Source organism: Prionailurus bengalensis, chromosome E3 (assembly GCF_016509475.1).
Source record: "Prionailurus bengalensis isolate Pbe53 chromosome E3, Fcat_Pben_1.1_paternal_pri, whole genome shotgun sequence".
Classification (NCBI taxonomy): domain Eukaryota; kingdom Metazoa; phylum Chordata; class Mammalia; order Carnivora; family Felidae; genus Prionailurus; species Prionailurus bengalensis.
In genome coordinates this window covers 8,426,584-8,442,006 of record NC_057357.1, presented here as the reverse complement: position 1 = coordinate 8,442,006, position 15,423 = coordinate 8,426,584, and the positions used below count along the sequence as shown (strand labels likewise).

Here is a 15,423-nt window from a genome sequence, read left to right as displayed (position 1 = left end):
CATGCCTGGAGAAGTTGAAGGAGTTTCTGTCATGTAAGCTTCATTTCCGTGGAGCTCATTGTTTTCAAAGCGATTGTTGTTGGTGTACTTAGCGTGGCAGTCACTTCAGTGGAAGCAGATACGCTTTGTGTTGTAGGTGTTGTTAATACACTTGTTGATGTGGGATCATGAGTGGTGGCAGTCGCTGTTTTAAATGTAACGGTGGTGTTAGGAAGTGAAGTGGTGGTCATAATCAAGACGGTACTGGCGATGGGTGAAGAGTTGTGATCAGTTACTGTTGCCGAGATGTTCGTGGCAGTTAGAGAAGGGGCAATAGAGGTAGAAGCGATTATTGGGGTAAGAGACCTGGTTGTATGAATGCTTGCTGTGGTCAGGCTAATCCTGTTTGTGTTACCCGTTGTAGAGGATGTGGGCATATGGAAGGTTGTGTGCGTGGTTGGGACAGAGGAAGAGAGTAGGGCCATGGCTGTGAGAGTCTTCCCCAGAGTGGTAATGGTCATGGGAGGAGACATCATGGCAGAGGTGAGTCTCTTGGTGGTAGTTGGGGTCATGCAGGTGGTGGCAGGGTAAGCGGCAGTGATTATAAGGCTCGTGGGATTGATACACTTTATGGTGCTTGTGTAGACAATGAGGGTGGGTGGAGTGGTTTCAACCTTGATGACAAACTTGGACATCGGGATGGTTGAGGTGTTGGTCTTGACTGTAGTTTTGAGCACTGCTTCAGAAATAGGTTTAAAGTAGGGGGAGGTGGTGGAAATTTTAAGTGTGCGTTCCCTACTGTTGGCAGCTGGAGAGGCCCTGCTGGGGACGGTGAGTGGCCACCTTGCTGTGCCTTTGGAGCATGGGGAGTTGCTGAGAGCGGTGTGAGCCACTCCTGCTCTGGGGAGAAGCTCAGCGGAAGTGGATGCGTCCATGGGGAAAGTGCCTGTATTGACGAGAGAACAGAGGGATTCGTTTGCAGGTTGTTTCATTACTCTAAACACCATGTAAGCTTTTTACTACCATGCCATTTTCCAGATATGTTTCGCAGAAGGTAGGAAGTTCCATTGCTTGTCCCTCCATCAGAGGCAGCTTGGGGCTAGGGCCTTTGAGGTTCTGAAGAGGGTGCCCTCGGCCCCTTGCCCTCCTCTTCTGAGTGGGAACTTTCTAGCCCTGGGATGGCTGTGCTGAACATGCAGGTTCAGCTGAGGGTCCTTCCACCCCACCCCTTTCTCCACACATACATGTTTCCCTTACTCTGTTCCTTCCTCTTCCACCACCTGCTGCCCATAGTCCCACCCTTTGGCTCTCCGCTGTCCTTCTCCCTATGACACACTGCTGTCTGGGCTAACTTTCCTCTTCCAAGGGAGCCCAGCCAAGCCCAGGCTGGGGGTGGGAACACATCATAGACACAGGGGCCATTGGGTCAGAGAGGGGAAATCTGCCGGAGAGCTGCAAAGGGAAAACCACAGACTGAGGCTCAGACTTTATTGAGATTGAAGGACAGGGAGAGAGGACCACACTAGTAGGCCAAGAGACTGGACAGAGAAGAAAGCTTCCAGAAAGTGATGACTGAACAGATAGGCATGGGTCCCAAAAATCTGAAGGTTTTGCAGTAAGTGTTAACGAAAACAGACATATTTTCTATCACCCACTTTATTTTGACCACTGGGTTAATTAGTTTACAAACATAAACCCCTCACTCCATAGATAATCATCAACCCCATTTTACAGGGGGTAAGAGTGAGGGTCAGAGATCTCATAATGCTGGGACTGAGGGGCGGGGAGACTCCTGCAGCCACAGTGGTTGCAAGCAGGAAGTGCCCAGACCTCCTCAGCATCAGCCTCCTCTTCACCTTGGACTCAATACATCTTTGTTCTGAGAGCTGGGGTTTCATTTCTCAGCCTAGCTGGGTGTGTCAGGGAGATGGGGGTGAGGATTATGAAGATCCCTGGGTTGGAGCTTCTAGAGCCAGGAGGTAGCCTTAGAGGTAAGTGAGAGGATGGCCTGTGGGCTCCTAGGTTAGGAAGGTCTAGGATTGGGGTTCAGGAGCAGACCCCAGGAGACAGAGGAAAGGGAAATACAGAGGAATTGTGGAGTTCCTAAGGAATAGAAGAGAGAAGGCCCCGGACCTCACACTGGATGGTACACACCCAACATTTTGGAAGCAATCTGTATCCCTCCCCAACCCAGCCCTGCCAATGACAGCTGTGCCCAGAAACATGGGCTGGGTGGGGGATGGGAGAGATAGGGACAGAGCTGGAGGAGGGGACAGAGATCAAAGGCAGAGACATCTCCAGAGAGAGGAGACGTCTCCAGGGGCAGAATCAAGGCTATCATGGAGAAAGCACCACCAGAAGTAAAGGAAGAGTCCAGAGAGGAGGGAGCACTGGGGCTGGTGGGGGGAAGGACAGAAGAGATGTGGGGCTCAGGAAACCAAATCAAAGTGGGAAGAGCACTCTTCCGGAAAGAGGTTATGCCCACCCTCCCGATGCATGCACCTGCCACCTGCCTGGTCCTGGATGGAGAGTGGCACCAGCTGGACCCAGCTTCCTTCCTCCTCCCCCGTCTCAGTGCCCCCTGCACACAAAGCTCTGAGGAATCCCTCCTGAGCCTCCCCTTAGGCTTCAGAGTCACTTCCCCCCCCACACACACCTCTGCCCTGGAATATCCAGAGGGTCGCTGCAGCCCTTTTCCCTCCCGCCCCCCTCACCTCTGGCCCCCGTGGAGGTCCTGAGCACCCTGAGGAAGTCGAGGAGCCTGAGCAGCTTTATGGGTCTGGTGCAGCGGCAGAGCAGGAGCCAGAACCAGGGGCAGCTACGGGAAGCAGCCCTTCGCACAGAGCAGCACCCAGCAGGAACTGAAAGGCACGGTTAGCTACCCTGCTGGACGTGGGGGCCAAGCACAGGTTCACCTCTGCACCGTCCACCTCACTCCTCTCTCCCCCTCCTCCAAGTATCTGACCTCACTGCTGTGGGAAGGGAAGACATCAAGGAGACAAGACTAGCCCAGGAGGTGTCAGATGGGGAGAGCTGCTGGCAGCCCAACCCCCAGCCTACCTGGGCCACTCAGAGCAGTTCCTTGGACCCTACCTTTCCCCTCCCCAGCACCACCCCCCTCCCAAGAAGCAGCAAAACTGGATGGGGAATACACTTGGTCAAGACCTTGGACTCTGGAGTCTGGGGCTGACTCTCACAGCCTTTCCTTATTTTCAGTCCCAGCTGCAGGAGAGAGAGGTGAAAACTTGTTCCCCTCACTCCCTCTGCCCCTTTCTCTTCCCTGTCTCCATCCTGCCCTTACCACGACTTGGACTGAAAGCCTACAACCAAAGCTCATGAGTTCGAGCCCCACATCAGGCTCTGTGATGACAGCTCAGAGCCTGCTTTGGATTCTGTGTCTCCGTCTTTCTCTGCCCATTCCCTCCTCTCTCTCTCTCTCTCTCCTCTCTCTCTGTCTCTGTCTCAAAAACAAACATTTAAAAAAAGAGACATTCCCAGATAAACAAAAGCTGAGAGAGTTCATGACCACTGACTTGTCCTTCAAGAAATGTTTCAAGGAGTCCTCCAAGGTGAAATTAAAGTCAAGAGACAGAAATGAGCAGAATGGGTTTCATTTGGGTAAAAACTCACGCTCCAACTGTGTTTACAAGAGACTCGCGATCCAAGAGACAAACGATCTCTACTGAGATCACTGTTGAAAGTGAATAGTGGTTCCCAGAGGCTGGTGAGGAGGGGGTGGGGGGAGAAAACGGGAAATTGTTATTGAATGAGCATAGAATTTCAGTTTTACAAGATGAGAGGACCTACACAGATGGATGGTGGTGACGGTTGCCCAATAATGTAAATGTACTTAATACCACTGAACCATACAGTTAAAAATGGGTGCGGGGCGCCTGGGTGGCGCAGTCGGTTAAGCGTCCGACTTCAGCCAGGTCACTATCTCGCGGTCCGTGATTTCGAGCCCCGCGTCGGGCTCTGGGCTGATGGCTCAGAGCCTGGAGCCTGTTTCCGATTCTGTGTCTCCCTCTCTCTCTGCCCCTCGCCCGTTCATGCTCTGTCTCTCTCTGTCCCAAAAATAAATAAACGTTGAAAAAAAAATGGGTGAGATGGTAAATTTTATGTTATGCATATTTTACCACAGTTTTTAAAAATGAATGCTTACTATCAGTAAAAAAGCCAGTAACAATAATAATTTCAAACATAAGGTAATGCAGGCTGCTTCCCAGGAAAGTGGATTCTTCCATGGAAGTCCCATTCAGTCAAGAAATGGCTTTCCCATGTGAATTCAGACCAGGAGGTGACGTCAGCTCCAGCACAAGGTGACACAGTTAGATGGTGCCTCTGTTCCGGTGACCTGAAGAGTGAAGGGGGTCCAGAAAGCTCGGAGGAGGTAGAGGCGGGTGTGGGAAAGAACTTGAGTCCAGGGGCAAATATTTGAAGGCAGAGGTCAAAGTGCCATTCGCCACAATTGGGGGTTTCTCTACAAAGAAAAGAATATAAAATTATGAATATAAAATTCCATACAGTAATCCCTCAGGCCTTGGAGTCTTCGCCGAGGGGAACCCTGTGAATCCTTCTCTTTCTTTGAGACCCGAGACTTGCGGGGCAGGGACTGGGCCAGGGGATGGCTGGCAAGCTCACCTATGCCAGGCTCACTGGGAGCTCCTTGAAGGTGTGTGCCTCTCACATCTCACGGGCGAGCGCGTCACGACCCAGAGTCGCTGAAGGAATTGCAAACATGGGGCACTGTGGGTACTCACCAAGCAGGGCTGGGTAAGCACCAGACACGCACCTGGCCTCTTCGGGTCGTGCTGCATCTTTCTCTGGCCTCTGAGTGCGTGTGTGTGTGTGTGTGTGTGCGTGTTTGTGTGTGTGTGTGTGTGTGTGTGTGTGTGGTCAAGTTGGGGAAGTGAGCAAAGGAATAAAAAGATAAATCAGCCAGAGGAGGGCGTGCCCAGGGCTGGACAGCAACCCAGCAGAGGAGGCTCGGGGGAAGGAGCCCACAGGGAGCTGAGCCCTTCTTGGGATCCTCCACTTCGATTTCTTAACATCTTTGACCAGTTGGCACAATACGAAAACGTTTGTTTTCGGAAAGGTATTCGTTGTTTTTCAGAAGAGTCTCCGCGGGATGGGATTTATGGTCAAGCACCAGTGTTGGGAACAAAGCACAATATGCCAGTCACTGTGCTGAGGACACAGAGGCGAACGGACCCTGCTGCAGGGGGTCACCGGGCTCCCGGGGAGATGGCTCCCAAGCCAGCATCAGGCCCCTGATTCCTCCCCATCCACCCTTTCATTTGACCTCCCTCTGCTACCCGACTGCCTTCTACTCCAGCCAACGAGCTTCTTCGTCTCAGGCTTTCCCACCCTCAGGCCTTTGCCTGAGCTGTTTCCTACGCTAGTAACACCCCGTCCACCTCCCTTTCTCTTCCTCTCGGCCTAGGAAAATCCTCACGGCTTTGCTTCTTTCCCTCCTCCACCAGGAAGCCATGTGTGATCAGGAAGTGACCTCTCTCATTCCCGAAATGTAATGGTGCTTGCTACCGACGTCTCTCCCGTGGCACTTAATTATCATTTAGTGGCAGGTATTAGTCATCTGAATGCCTCCCCAGGAGGGGAAGGTGACACCTGTGCATTCTGAGCTGGGGCAGTGGCCACTGCGCCTCCCGAGCTCGCGGAGCCCCCTCTGACCAGGGGAAGGGACAGTCCTTCGAAAACTGCTGGAGGCAGTCCCCTTGCCGCCCTTGGAGAATGCCGCCTCCCCATGCCGGGCCCCAGCCTTCGTGAGAAACCTGGAAAGGAAGCAACACGGCAGCAACCGCCTCAGCCACTTGTGCCACCGTGCTACCCTGGGGCTGGGAGGCGCCACTGCGTCAGATTTAGCCTTTCTGGAGGCCGCGCATGTACAACCGAGACCCAGAGGGGAATCCAGAAATGAAAATGGCCCCGGGCAGGGTTCGAGACAGACAAGAAGCCTTCTGGGGAGAAGAGGCAGAGGTGGGCAGACTGGGGCTGAGGGTAGTGAGGTTAGCCCCATCATTGGTGACACCTACCAAGTGACCCCTTTCCAGCACCAGCACCTCACCCCACAGGCCAGGTGACATTAAAGTGCAGTTCATGGGAAAACAGCGAGGGGCACTGGCCTCTCTCCAAGGTCCCACCATTGTCACAGGTACCTGGGGGAAGACACGAATCCGGGAAAGTACAGGCTGGAACCACCCCCCAAAAGCCAATGTTTAGGGACAAAGTGTAAAAATAAGACCAAGGGCAGGTCACTCCCTCTCTCCCCGCGAGTGAGTCAGGCTTGCTGGAGAGGTTAGGTCAAAGTGCTCACCGTCCCCTGCACTGTGTCATAATCTGAATTGTGGTAGCAATTATCATGGATGGCGTCAGGTAGTAGGAGTCAAGGTGCTGACCACAGTTGTCTCTGAAGTCCTGATGAGTGGGGAAGGGGGCGCCGATTTGGATGATGGCAGGTGAAAAGCTGATACTCCGCTTTGAGACGAGTGGAACCAGTGATTAGTCAGGAGACACCAGGTGATGCTGAGATAAACAATCCTAAAGACCCAGTGGCTTATGCAGCAAAGGTTTCTTTCTCACTCATTCTCCTCGTCCACCCTAACAGCTGTGCTCTTCACTCAGGGACCCAGGCTGACGGAGCAGCCCCTATGTGGGACACTGCAGTCTCACAGCAGTGCGAAATGACAGATGACAAAGCCATGGGCTGGCTCCTAAGGCTTCTTTGCAGACATGACCCTCATACCTTCCACGCACACTCTGTTGGCCAAAGCAAGTCACAAAGCGAGTCGCCCTGAGTTTGAAGGACAGGAATGTCTCCTCGGGGAGAGGCACCACGCTTCTGATGCCAAGCCTGCTATCAGTGGGGTGGGGAGATATAATCCACTCCAGGGAGGGAAAACAAATACACTGAACAATGACAACCTATCACAGCTGGGATCCTGGTGGTAGCTGTGGTTTATCAGTGACCCTGGCAGATAGCACCAAGTCCCCGGCTGGTCTTTGGGTGCTTCTCAGAGCTGTGCTAATGGAGATGATAGAATCTGGGGTGCCGATGGGCTCAACCCAGTAGTCAAGGTTATGGGAGAACTACCCATAGTGAAGGAGAGGAAACTCCTATAAGGGAGAAACTGGACGCTGCAGTTATGTCAGAAAAGTGGGGGGAGGCCCCCTCCCCCAGAACCGAGGAGATTTGGCAATGTGCTCACAGAAGCCCTGGAAGTGGGAAGGAGGTACCTTCAACACGGGGTCCTGTGTGAATATGTGGCATGGTGTGAGGAGCAGAGACGGTAACATCTGGTGTCATTTCTGGACACTTTGTAGAAGAGATTAAGACAAGGGTGCCGGGGGGTGGGGGGGGGGGCTCAGTCGGTTAAGCATCCAACTCTTGGTTTTGGCTCAAATCATGATCTCACAGTGTATAGGTTCAAGCCCCGCGTCAGGCTCTGTGGAATTCTCTCTCTCCCCCCTGACTCTCTGCCCCTCCCCCCACTTGAGCTCACACTCTCTCTCTCTCAAAATAAGTAAATAAACTTTTAAAACAAGAAGAAGGGCCCCTGGGTGGTTCAGTCAGTTGAGCCTCCGACTTTAGCTCAGGTCATAATCTCACAGTTTGTGAGTTCAAGCCCCGCATCAGTAATGGTGGGAGATGGGAGAATATATATATATATATATATATATATATATATATATAAATGATTACCACACAAGTGTAGTTAACATCCATTGCTACATACACATCTTTTTCTTGTGATGAGAACTTCTGAGACCCACGCTCTTAGCAACTGTCAAATACGCACTTCAGTATTGCTAACCATGTTACATGGTCCCATCCCCAGGACTTACTTTTTTTTTAATATTTCTATTTTTTTAATATTTATTTATTTTTGGGAGAGTGCAAGTGAGGAGTGGCAGAGAGAGGGGAACAGAGGATCTGAAGCGGGCTCTGCACTGACAGCCTGACAGCAGTGAGTCTGATGTGGGGCTCGAACTCCCAAACCGCAAGATCATGACCTGAGCCAAAGTTGGACGCTCAACCAACCGAGTCACCCAGGTGCCCCAGGACTTCCTTATTTGTAACTGGAAGTTTGTACCTTTTGACCTTTACTCATTCCACCCTCCCTCCACTCCAACCCCCACCTTTGGCAACCACCAATTTGTTCTCTGCATTATGAGATCAGTTTTGTTTTGTTGGTTTTTTTAGATTCTACATATAAGTGAGATCATATGCTACCTGTCTTTCTCTGAGTTATGTTTCACTTAACATAATGGTGAGAAGGTTCATTCATGTTGTTGCAAATGGCAGGATTTCCTTCCTATGGCTGAATAATGTGTGTGTGTGTGTGTGTGTGTGCGTGTGTGTGTGTGTGTGTGTGTGTGTGAGACATTTTCTTTATCCATTCATCCATCAATGGACACTTAGGTTGTTTCTATTTTTTTTTAATTTTTTTAATGTTTATTTATTTTTGAGAGAGACAGAGACAGAGCATGAGTGGAGGAGGGGCAGAGAAAGAGAGGGAGACACAGGATCAGAAGCACGCTCCAGGCTCCGAGCTGTCAGCACAGAGCCCGATGCAGGGCTCGAACTCACAAGCCGTTAGATCATGACCTGAGCCAAAGTTGGACGCTTAACCGCCCAGGCGCCCCTTGTCTTTTTTTTTTTTTATGTATACTTTTAGCAACTTTTATTTTTTTATTGTTTTTTTTTATTTGAGAGAGAGCACGAGCCAGGGAGAGGGGCAGAGAGAGAGAGAGACTTGAGTAGGATCAGTGCTCAGTGTGGAGCCTGATGCAGGGTTCAATCCCATGACCCTGGGATCATGACCTGAGCAAAAACCAGGAGTCAGAAGCTCAACCGACTGAGCCACCCAGGAGCCCATGTCGTTCCCATGTCTTGGTCATTGTGAATAACATTGCAAATAACGGGTGAAGGGAGGGGTGCCGATATCTTTTCAAGTTAGTGTTTTTGTTTCCTTTAATAAATACCCAGAAGTGGGATTGCTGGACTCTATGTTAGTTCTATTTTTCATTTTTTGAGGGACCTCCATCCTGTTTCCATAGCAACTCCACCAATTTAATTTACGCCCCCACCCACAGTGCACTTGGGTTTCCCTTTCCCTGCATCCTCGCCAGCACTTATTTCCTGTGTTTTTGAGGACAGCTGTTCTAACAGGTGTGAGATGAGATCTCATTGTGGTTTTGATTTGCATTTTCCTGACGAGTGATAATTGAGCAGCTTTTCCTTGTGCCTGGCGGTCATCTGTATGTCTGTGGTATGCCTATGACTCAGGATTGTCATGGGTAAAATGGTTTGCAAAATGGTTTTTGAAACTTCTGTTTCCAGGGGAAGTTTATTCCGTGTGTAACTTTTCCCATTAATCTCTCTCTCTGCGTGTCTCTCCCTCTCTCCTTCCTTGTTTGTTTTATGCATGCAGAGTGATTCCTAGAATAAAATCAAGTGCTCTGCTCACGCTACTCAGGAACCTAAGACCATAAAGTAACATTTCCAAGTACCAGCCAGTTCTGTTTTTAACTTTCTTATTGGTAATTTCACTTTATCACTCCTGCTTTAATATAGTTTCTATAAATTCATCCCAGGCTTTATGACTTACTATAAACACTCTGGCTTGAGAAAGGGAAGTCCAGGGAGGGAATGAGAGGGCAACAGCTTGCCAGTTTCCCGAAGATAATATGACTTCATATGCTATTGTTTCTGATTCCAAAGAGAACAAAGGTCCTAGTAAACTTAAGCATAGGCTTTATCCCCTTAAGAGAAAATGCTTATGTTAAGTTAGAGAAATGAATGGCACCATTTATAGAGTTTTTTTTAAAAAAAACTCACAAAAAGTTTATGCAAACATTTCTCATATGATCATTAACTTCTGACGATTGGGTGCGAGGCAGTCCAGGTTAGGTTGAGGACTTTTCTGATGGTTCAACAAAGTGATATCAAATCAGGGAAATTGAGTCTTACCTCTCACTGACATTTATTTCTTCCCTCTTGTCTAGTTTTCTTCCAGAGCCTGGTGTCTCAGAAAGTTCTGTTAACACACGCCTACCCCACAGTCAGTCCAGGAACAGCCACTGCTTTCCTATAAATACTGGGGGCGCCATGAGTATCAACAGAATACTGAACAGTAAACACTCACTTAAAATACGATTGAAGCTTTGAACCAAACTGATGAACCATTTGCTGAGTAGCAAAGGCTATAAGCAGCCACTCAGTTTTTACTTCCTGTTACTTACAATCTTGTTGTTTCCAAAGTCTGCTTTGGTTTGGGTTGGTTTGTTTTCGGGTTGGAAAAGTTACTTCTGTAAAGCACACGTTTTCTCCTAGCTTTGTTTGTTTATTTAAGAATTTATGGGGGCTCCCGGCTGGGTCAGTTGGTAGAGCATGCGACCCTTGAGCTCAGGGTCATGGGTTCGAGCCCCACATCGGGTGTAGACCTTACTTTTTAAAAAAGAAGTTGAGGGGCACCTAGGTGTGTTAAGCGTCCAACTTTGGCCTCCCAGTTCGTGAGCTGGAGCCCCACATCGGGCTCTGTGCTGACAGCTCAGAGCCTGGAGCCTGCTTTGGATTCTTTGTCTCCCTCTCTCTCTGCCCCTCCCGTTTGTGCCCTGTTCTCTCCCTCTTTCTCTCTTTCCCCCCCTCCTCTCTCTCTCTCTCTCTCAAAAATAAACATTAAAGGGTTCCTGGGTGGCTCAGTTGGTTAAGCGCCTGACTCTTGGTTTCGGCTCAGGTCATGATCTCACAGTTTCACGGATTCAAGCCCCACATCGGGCTCTGCACTGATGGAGCAGAGCCTGCTTGGGATTCTCTCTCTCCCTCACTCTCTGCCCCGTCCCCACTTGCTGGGGCCTCTCACCCAGACCCGAGTGAGGCCTGAGAGGGAGGGAGAGAAATGGAGGGCAAGGGAGGAGGGACAGAAGGGAGGTGGTCTCTGGAGAGAGGGAGGCAGGGAGGAAGTGTCCAGGAAGCACAGGAGACTTGTGCAGAGACCTGCCCCACGCTTTTTCTTGTCTTGGACGCCGGGAGTTAATTACCTGGAAGTCACAGAAAAGACGAGTGACTCCAAAGCAAGCCAACCCTATCACAGGACAGAGTTCTCAATCTGAATCCAGGGCCTCCACTTATCAGCTGAGGACGTAAGCAAAAACGTAACCTCCGTGTGCATCAGTTTCGATTTCCCGACTGTTCCATTCCAAGGATAAAGAGCAGGTACACCCGGCCACTGCAAACGTCATCAGCCAGAATTAAATGTTTAGCAAAGCATCGGGGCCAGCGGCTGCTAAACTACAAGCCCCCAGTAAACACTAATGTGGACATAACGCTGGGTCTGGGCCACTCACCGACCCCACTCTGGTGTCCCCAGTATTGTGGATATTCACCCCAGGGCTCCAGCTGTCCACAGGACCGCTGGCCATACAGCCGACCTTGCAGCCAGCCTGCGCTGTCCCCAGACAAGATGAGGGATCCCAGAAAGCCCCCCCCCAACTTGTGTGTCTGATGCTTCCTGTCGCTGGAACCACAGCCAGGTTCATCCAAGGAACCTCTGCCCTGGGATGGCTCTCACTGGCTGGCTGATATCTGCAGGGCAGCTGGGAGCAGCTGGGAATGTTTTCAGGAGCCCCCTGGGTGCCAAATGCAGACAGTACCCAGGGCGACCACCAGCTGTTTCCCAGGAGTCATCCAACATGCCTTGCTAACATTTAAACCAAAACCAGCATCTGTGGTGGCTGGTGCCTGTGTGGAACCAGGATCTGAGCAGGGAGTGGATCAGGACACCAGAGACCCCGTCAGCTGGATGCTGAGCTCCTTTGAGGATCCTGAGTTGCTCTGAGGTTCTGACACCAGGGCAGATAAATGGTAAACGTGGGGCTAAATGCACTCCCGCTGAAATAACACATGTGACTCCTTTGGGAACCATTACAGCTCACGAGCAGAGATCAACCCCGAGAAGCGGACTGATGTCTGTAATTACCCAATCCGGCGGCACAAGGATATGCCACCCCCACTCCACCCTCCCCCCAGCCAGAAAGGGGGTGAGAATAAGCCAAAGGATGTTTGGTTAACTGCATAGGGAATACTAAAAAGCGGTTAAATATTTCACAGAGCTGTGACACTAAAACGAGTCTATCCAGAGACAGGCTCTATGTTGTGTGAAATGCTGAAAACTGGCAAAAGAGGAAAAAGGTACAAATGGGGTGGATGGGCGATTCTGAGCAGGAATCATGTGAACTCGTGTAACTTGGATCAAGTTCGCATTTTAGGCCAGTCTTCAGAAGGGGTCACAGGATGGGGTGGAGCGAGGGGAGGAAAGTGTCTTGCGAGGCTCATGCCCCCACTCTTCAGGTCAAGGACCCCGCTGAATGGGGATGGGGCAGTGGCCTCATCTGGCGCCCCCCAGCCTTAGGAGGGGGCAGCCCCTGAGGACATCCGGGACCAACACCCCCGCCTTGCTCTGCACGCGGGGAGGGTGGGAGGACCCGGGTCTGGGCGCTGCGTCGCCAGAGCCGGGCCGCCGCCTGTCTGGGACCCCTTTGCCGCCCCCCTCCCCCCCCCCCCCCCCCCCCCCCCGCGCGCTCTCGCCTTGGCCGCCGCTTCTCTGGAAGCTCGCGACGAAGACACTCAACGCTCAACGCCACCAGCAGCAGCAGCAGCAGCAGCAGCAGCAGGGCCTCAGCCTCCCGACCAGCGCCCTCCAGCGGATGGCGTGGGAAACAGTCGTTTCCGTGGGAAAGCAGCTGGAGCAGGGGGTCACGGCCCACAAAAATCACAGAGTGCGGTGGGAAGATGAGCGGTGGGATGAGAGAAGATGTTGGGGGCGCCATGCCAGAGTTGAGCCCTTTTTTGTTTTCCTTTTTTAAAATTTTTATTTAAATCCAAGTTAATTAATACATAGTGTAATAATGGTTTCAGGAGTAGAATTTAGTGATTTATCACTTGCGTATAACACAGTGTTCATCCCGACAAGTGCCTTCCTTAATACCCATCACCCATTTAGCCCATGCCCCCCCCCACCTCCCCTCCAGCAACCCTCAGTTCCTTCTCTGTATTTAAGAGTCTCTTAATGGTTTGCCTCCCTCTCTGTTTTACCTTATTTTTCCTTCCCTACCCCTATGTTCCTCTGTTGTGTTTCTTAAATTCCACGAGTGAAATCATATGCTATCTGTCTTTCTCTGACTTATTTCACTTAGCATAATACATTCTAGTTCCATCCACGTTGTTGCAAATTGCATTTTAGAAGTGTGTTTCAGGGATGCTTGGGTGGCTCAGTCGGTTAAGCGTCGACTTCGGCTCAGGTCATTATCTCGTGGTTTGTGGGTTCGAGCCCCGAGTCGGGCTCTTGGCTGTCAGCACAGAGTCTGCTTCCAATCCTCTGTCCGCCTCCCTCTCTGCCCCTCCCCCTCTCACAAATAAATAAACATTTTTTAAAAAGTAGAAGTGTGTTTCAGTCCTACACTAAAGGAGGCAAAGGCAGGCATCGTGGGGTTTGGCAGAGGATGGCTATCCCCCAGTGTCTGCTCCCTTTCCTCCCTTAGTATTAGAACCGACAAGTTTTAGGTGAATACATAGAACAAAAACTACATCTCTGACCATCTGGCGTATCCAGTTATGACCTTAGGATTAAATTCTGGCCAATGCGCTATAAACCAAAGTGCAGTGTGTGTGACCGGTGGTCGATGCAAAGCTGATTCCTGGATGAACAGATTCTTCCATGGGAGAATCAAGGACACCCCTGTGGTGACAGCTGTGGAGGGTGGGGTCAGAGAGGATGCGGGGGAGGTTACTATGTCGAACCATATAGGGAAAGGTGTCATGGCTAGATAGGTGAGGTCCCTGTGTTAAAGGTTAGGGAGAAGCTCAAGGTAAAAGAGGAACGTTCCTGAAATTTCTATCCATTTTTAAGAACAGGCTCAAATCTGTGACCATTTCCCTTTGTGGCCAAGGGCGTCCCTGTTAGCCCATGTACCTGTTGACTGTCCAGCAGCACCTTCTTCTGACCCACACAGGCTGTTGGTCCTCAAAAGGTCAGTTTGGACTGACTGCGGGGACACCTGGTCCAGAATGCTCCTCCTGTGAGCCTCAGACCACCCTCACGGGACTGTCCTAACAAACCGCACACGTTAAGGACGCCACCCAACCCCAGATGGATCAGTCCCTCTGGTGGTCCTCGTGATTCCGATGGACACTCAAGTCCAATCCACCATTTTACACATGCGGAGACTGAGGCCCAGACAAGGAGTGGGACTTCCCAGAAGTCTCCCTGACAGCAGAGCACTGGGCGAGAACCCAGGAATCAAGACCTGCAGGCCAAGGTTGACTCCCCTGCCATGTGGATCCTCTATCCTGGCTCTCTCAGGTGGCTCCTTGCTAATTTAAAGACTGAGATGGGACACAATCTGCATGGCCTCCTCCATCCTCACAATCCTGGGACAAACCTCAAGCTGAGGACACACCTGTGGCCCCTCAGAACATCTCTCAGATCCTCTTGCAGCCATAGAACCCTAGCCGCACGGACTCCACAGGCCCAGGAACTGCATGCCCTAGGACTCCATGCAGACTCGCAGATTCCTCTGATTAGACATTCTCTCCTTCTTTAATGTTTATTTGTTATTTATTTTGAGAGACAGAGAGGGAGAGAGCGAGCGAGCACGAGCAGGGGAGGAGCAGGGAGAGAGGGGGAGAGAGACTCCCAAGCAGGCTCCACGCTGCCAGCTCAGAGCCCATCACGAGGCTCGACCCCACGAACCGTGCCTTGTCCTTTCACCTTCCGAGTCACGTAAGGTATCACTAGCTCACAACTAACGTGGTCCCTGACCTCCTTAGGGCCTCATGATTTGAAAAGTCAGGTGAGACGCCTGCGCTCAGAAACCTGCCTCGGAGTCTTTTCTCCCTCAGCAACACCGACTGTCCATTTTTCTGCCCCTTACCCAAACCCACAGCCCTATGCCTGCTCTTTAGGGAGGGGAGCTGGGGACGTGGTTTGCAACCATGGGGAGCTCTCCACCAGTGGGGCCAGGACGTTGAAAGCCGGATGTAGGGAACCTCGGTGTCCACGCGGGGTATTTGGGGTGCGTAAAGAGCGAAGGGCGGAAAGTGAAAACGGTGGGAACAGACCGTGGTGAGGTTAATCGCCGCACCCCGCGCCCCATCCCGGTCTCCGAGGCCCGAAGAGGCTCCTTTTGGCGCCACCTGGCGGCCGTCGTGCGAGAGCGGAGAGGGGACCCAGCGCGGGTCGCCGGGCCTGGGGCGGTCGCTTCCCGCGGGACTGGCAGGCGCCGGGGGAGGGAGGCAGGAGGGGGCATCCAGCTTGGAGAGCCAGGACTGCGCGGCCCGGGGCAGGGAACGTCTCTGGATTCGGGGGACCACCCCCCCGCCCCGGAGACCCGGGGACGCCGACCCCTAGCTGCAGCGGACCGGCG

General features: G+C 51.6%; 1 protein-coding gene across 1 annotated transcript; it reads right to left on the bottom strand.

Annotated features, from left to right (window-relative positions):
• Positions 1–12: 12 nt before the first annotated feature.
• Positions 13–3,407, bottom strand: LOC122471313 (mucin-3B-like). Its single transcript, XM_043559764.1, has one exon. The coding sequence runs from the start codon at positions 984–986 to the stop codon at positions 30–32; it is 957 nt and encodes a 318-aa protein (XP_043415699.1). The 5' UTR covers positions 987–3,407; the 3' UTR covers positions 13–29.
• Positions 3,408–15,423: the final 12,016 nt, after the last annotated feature.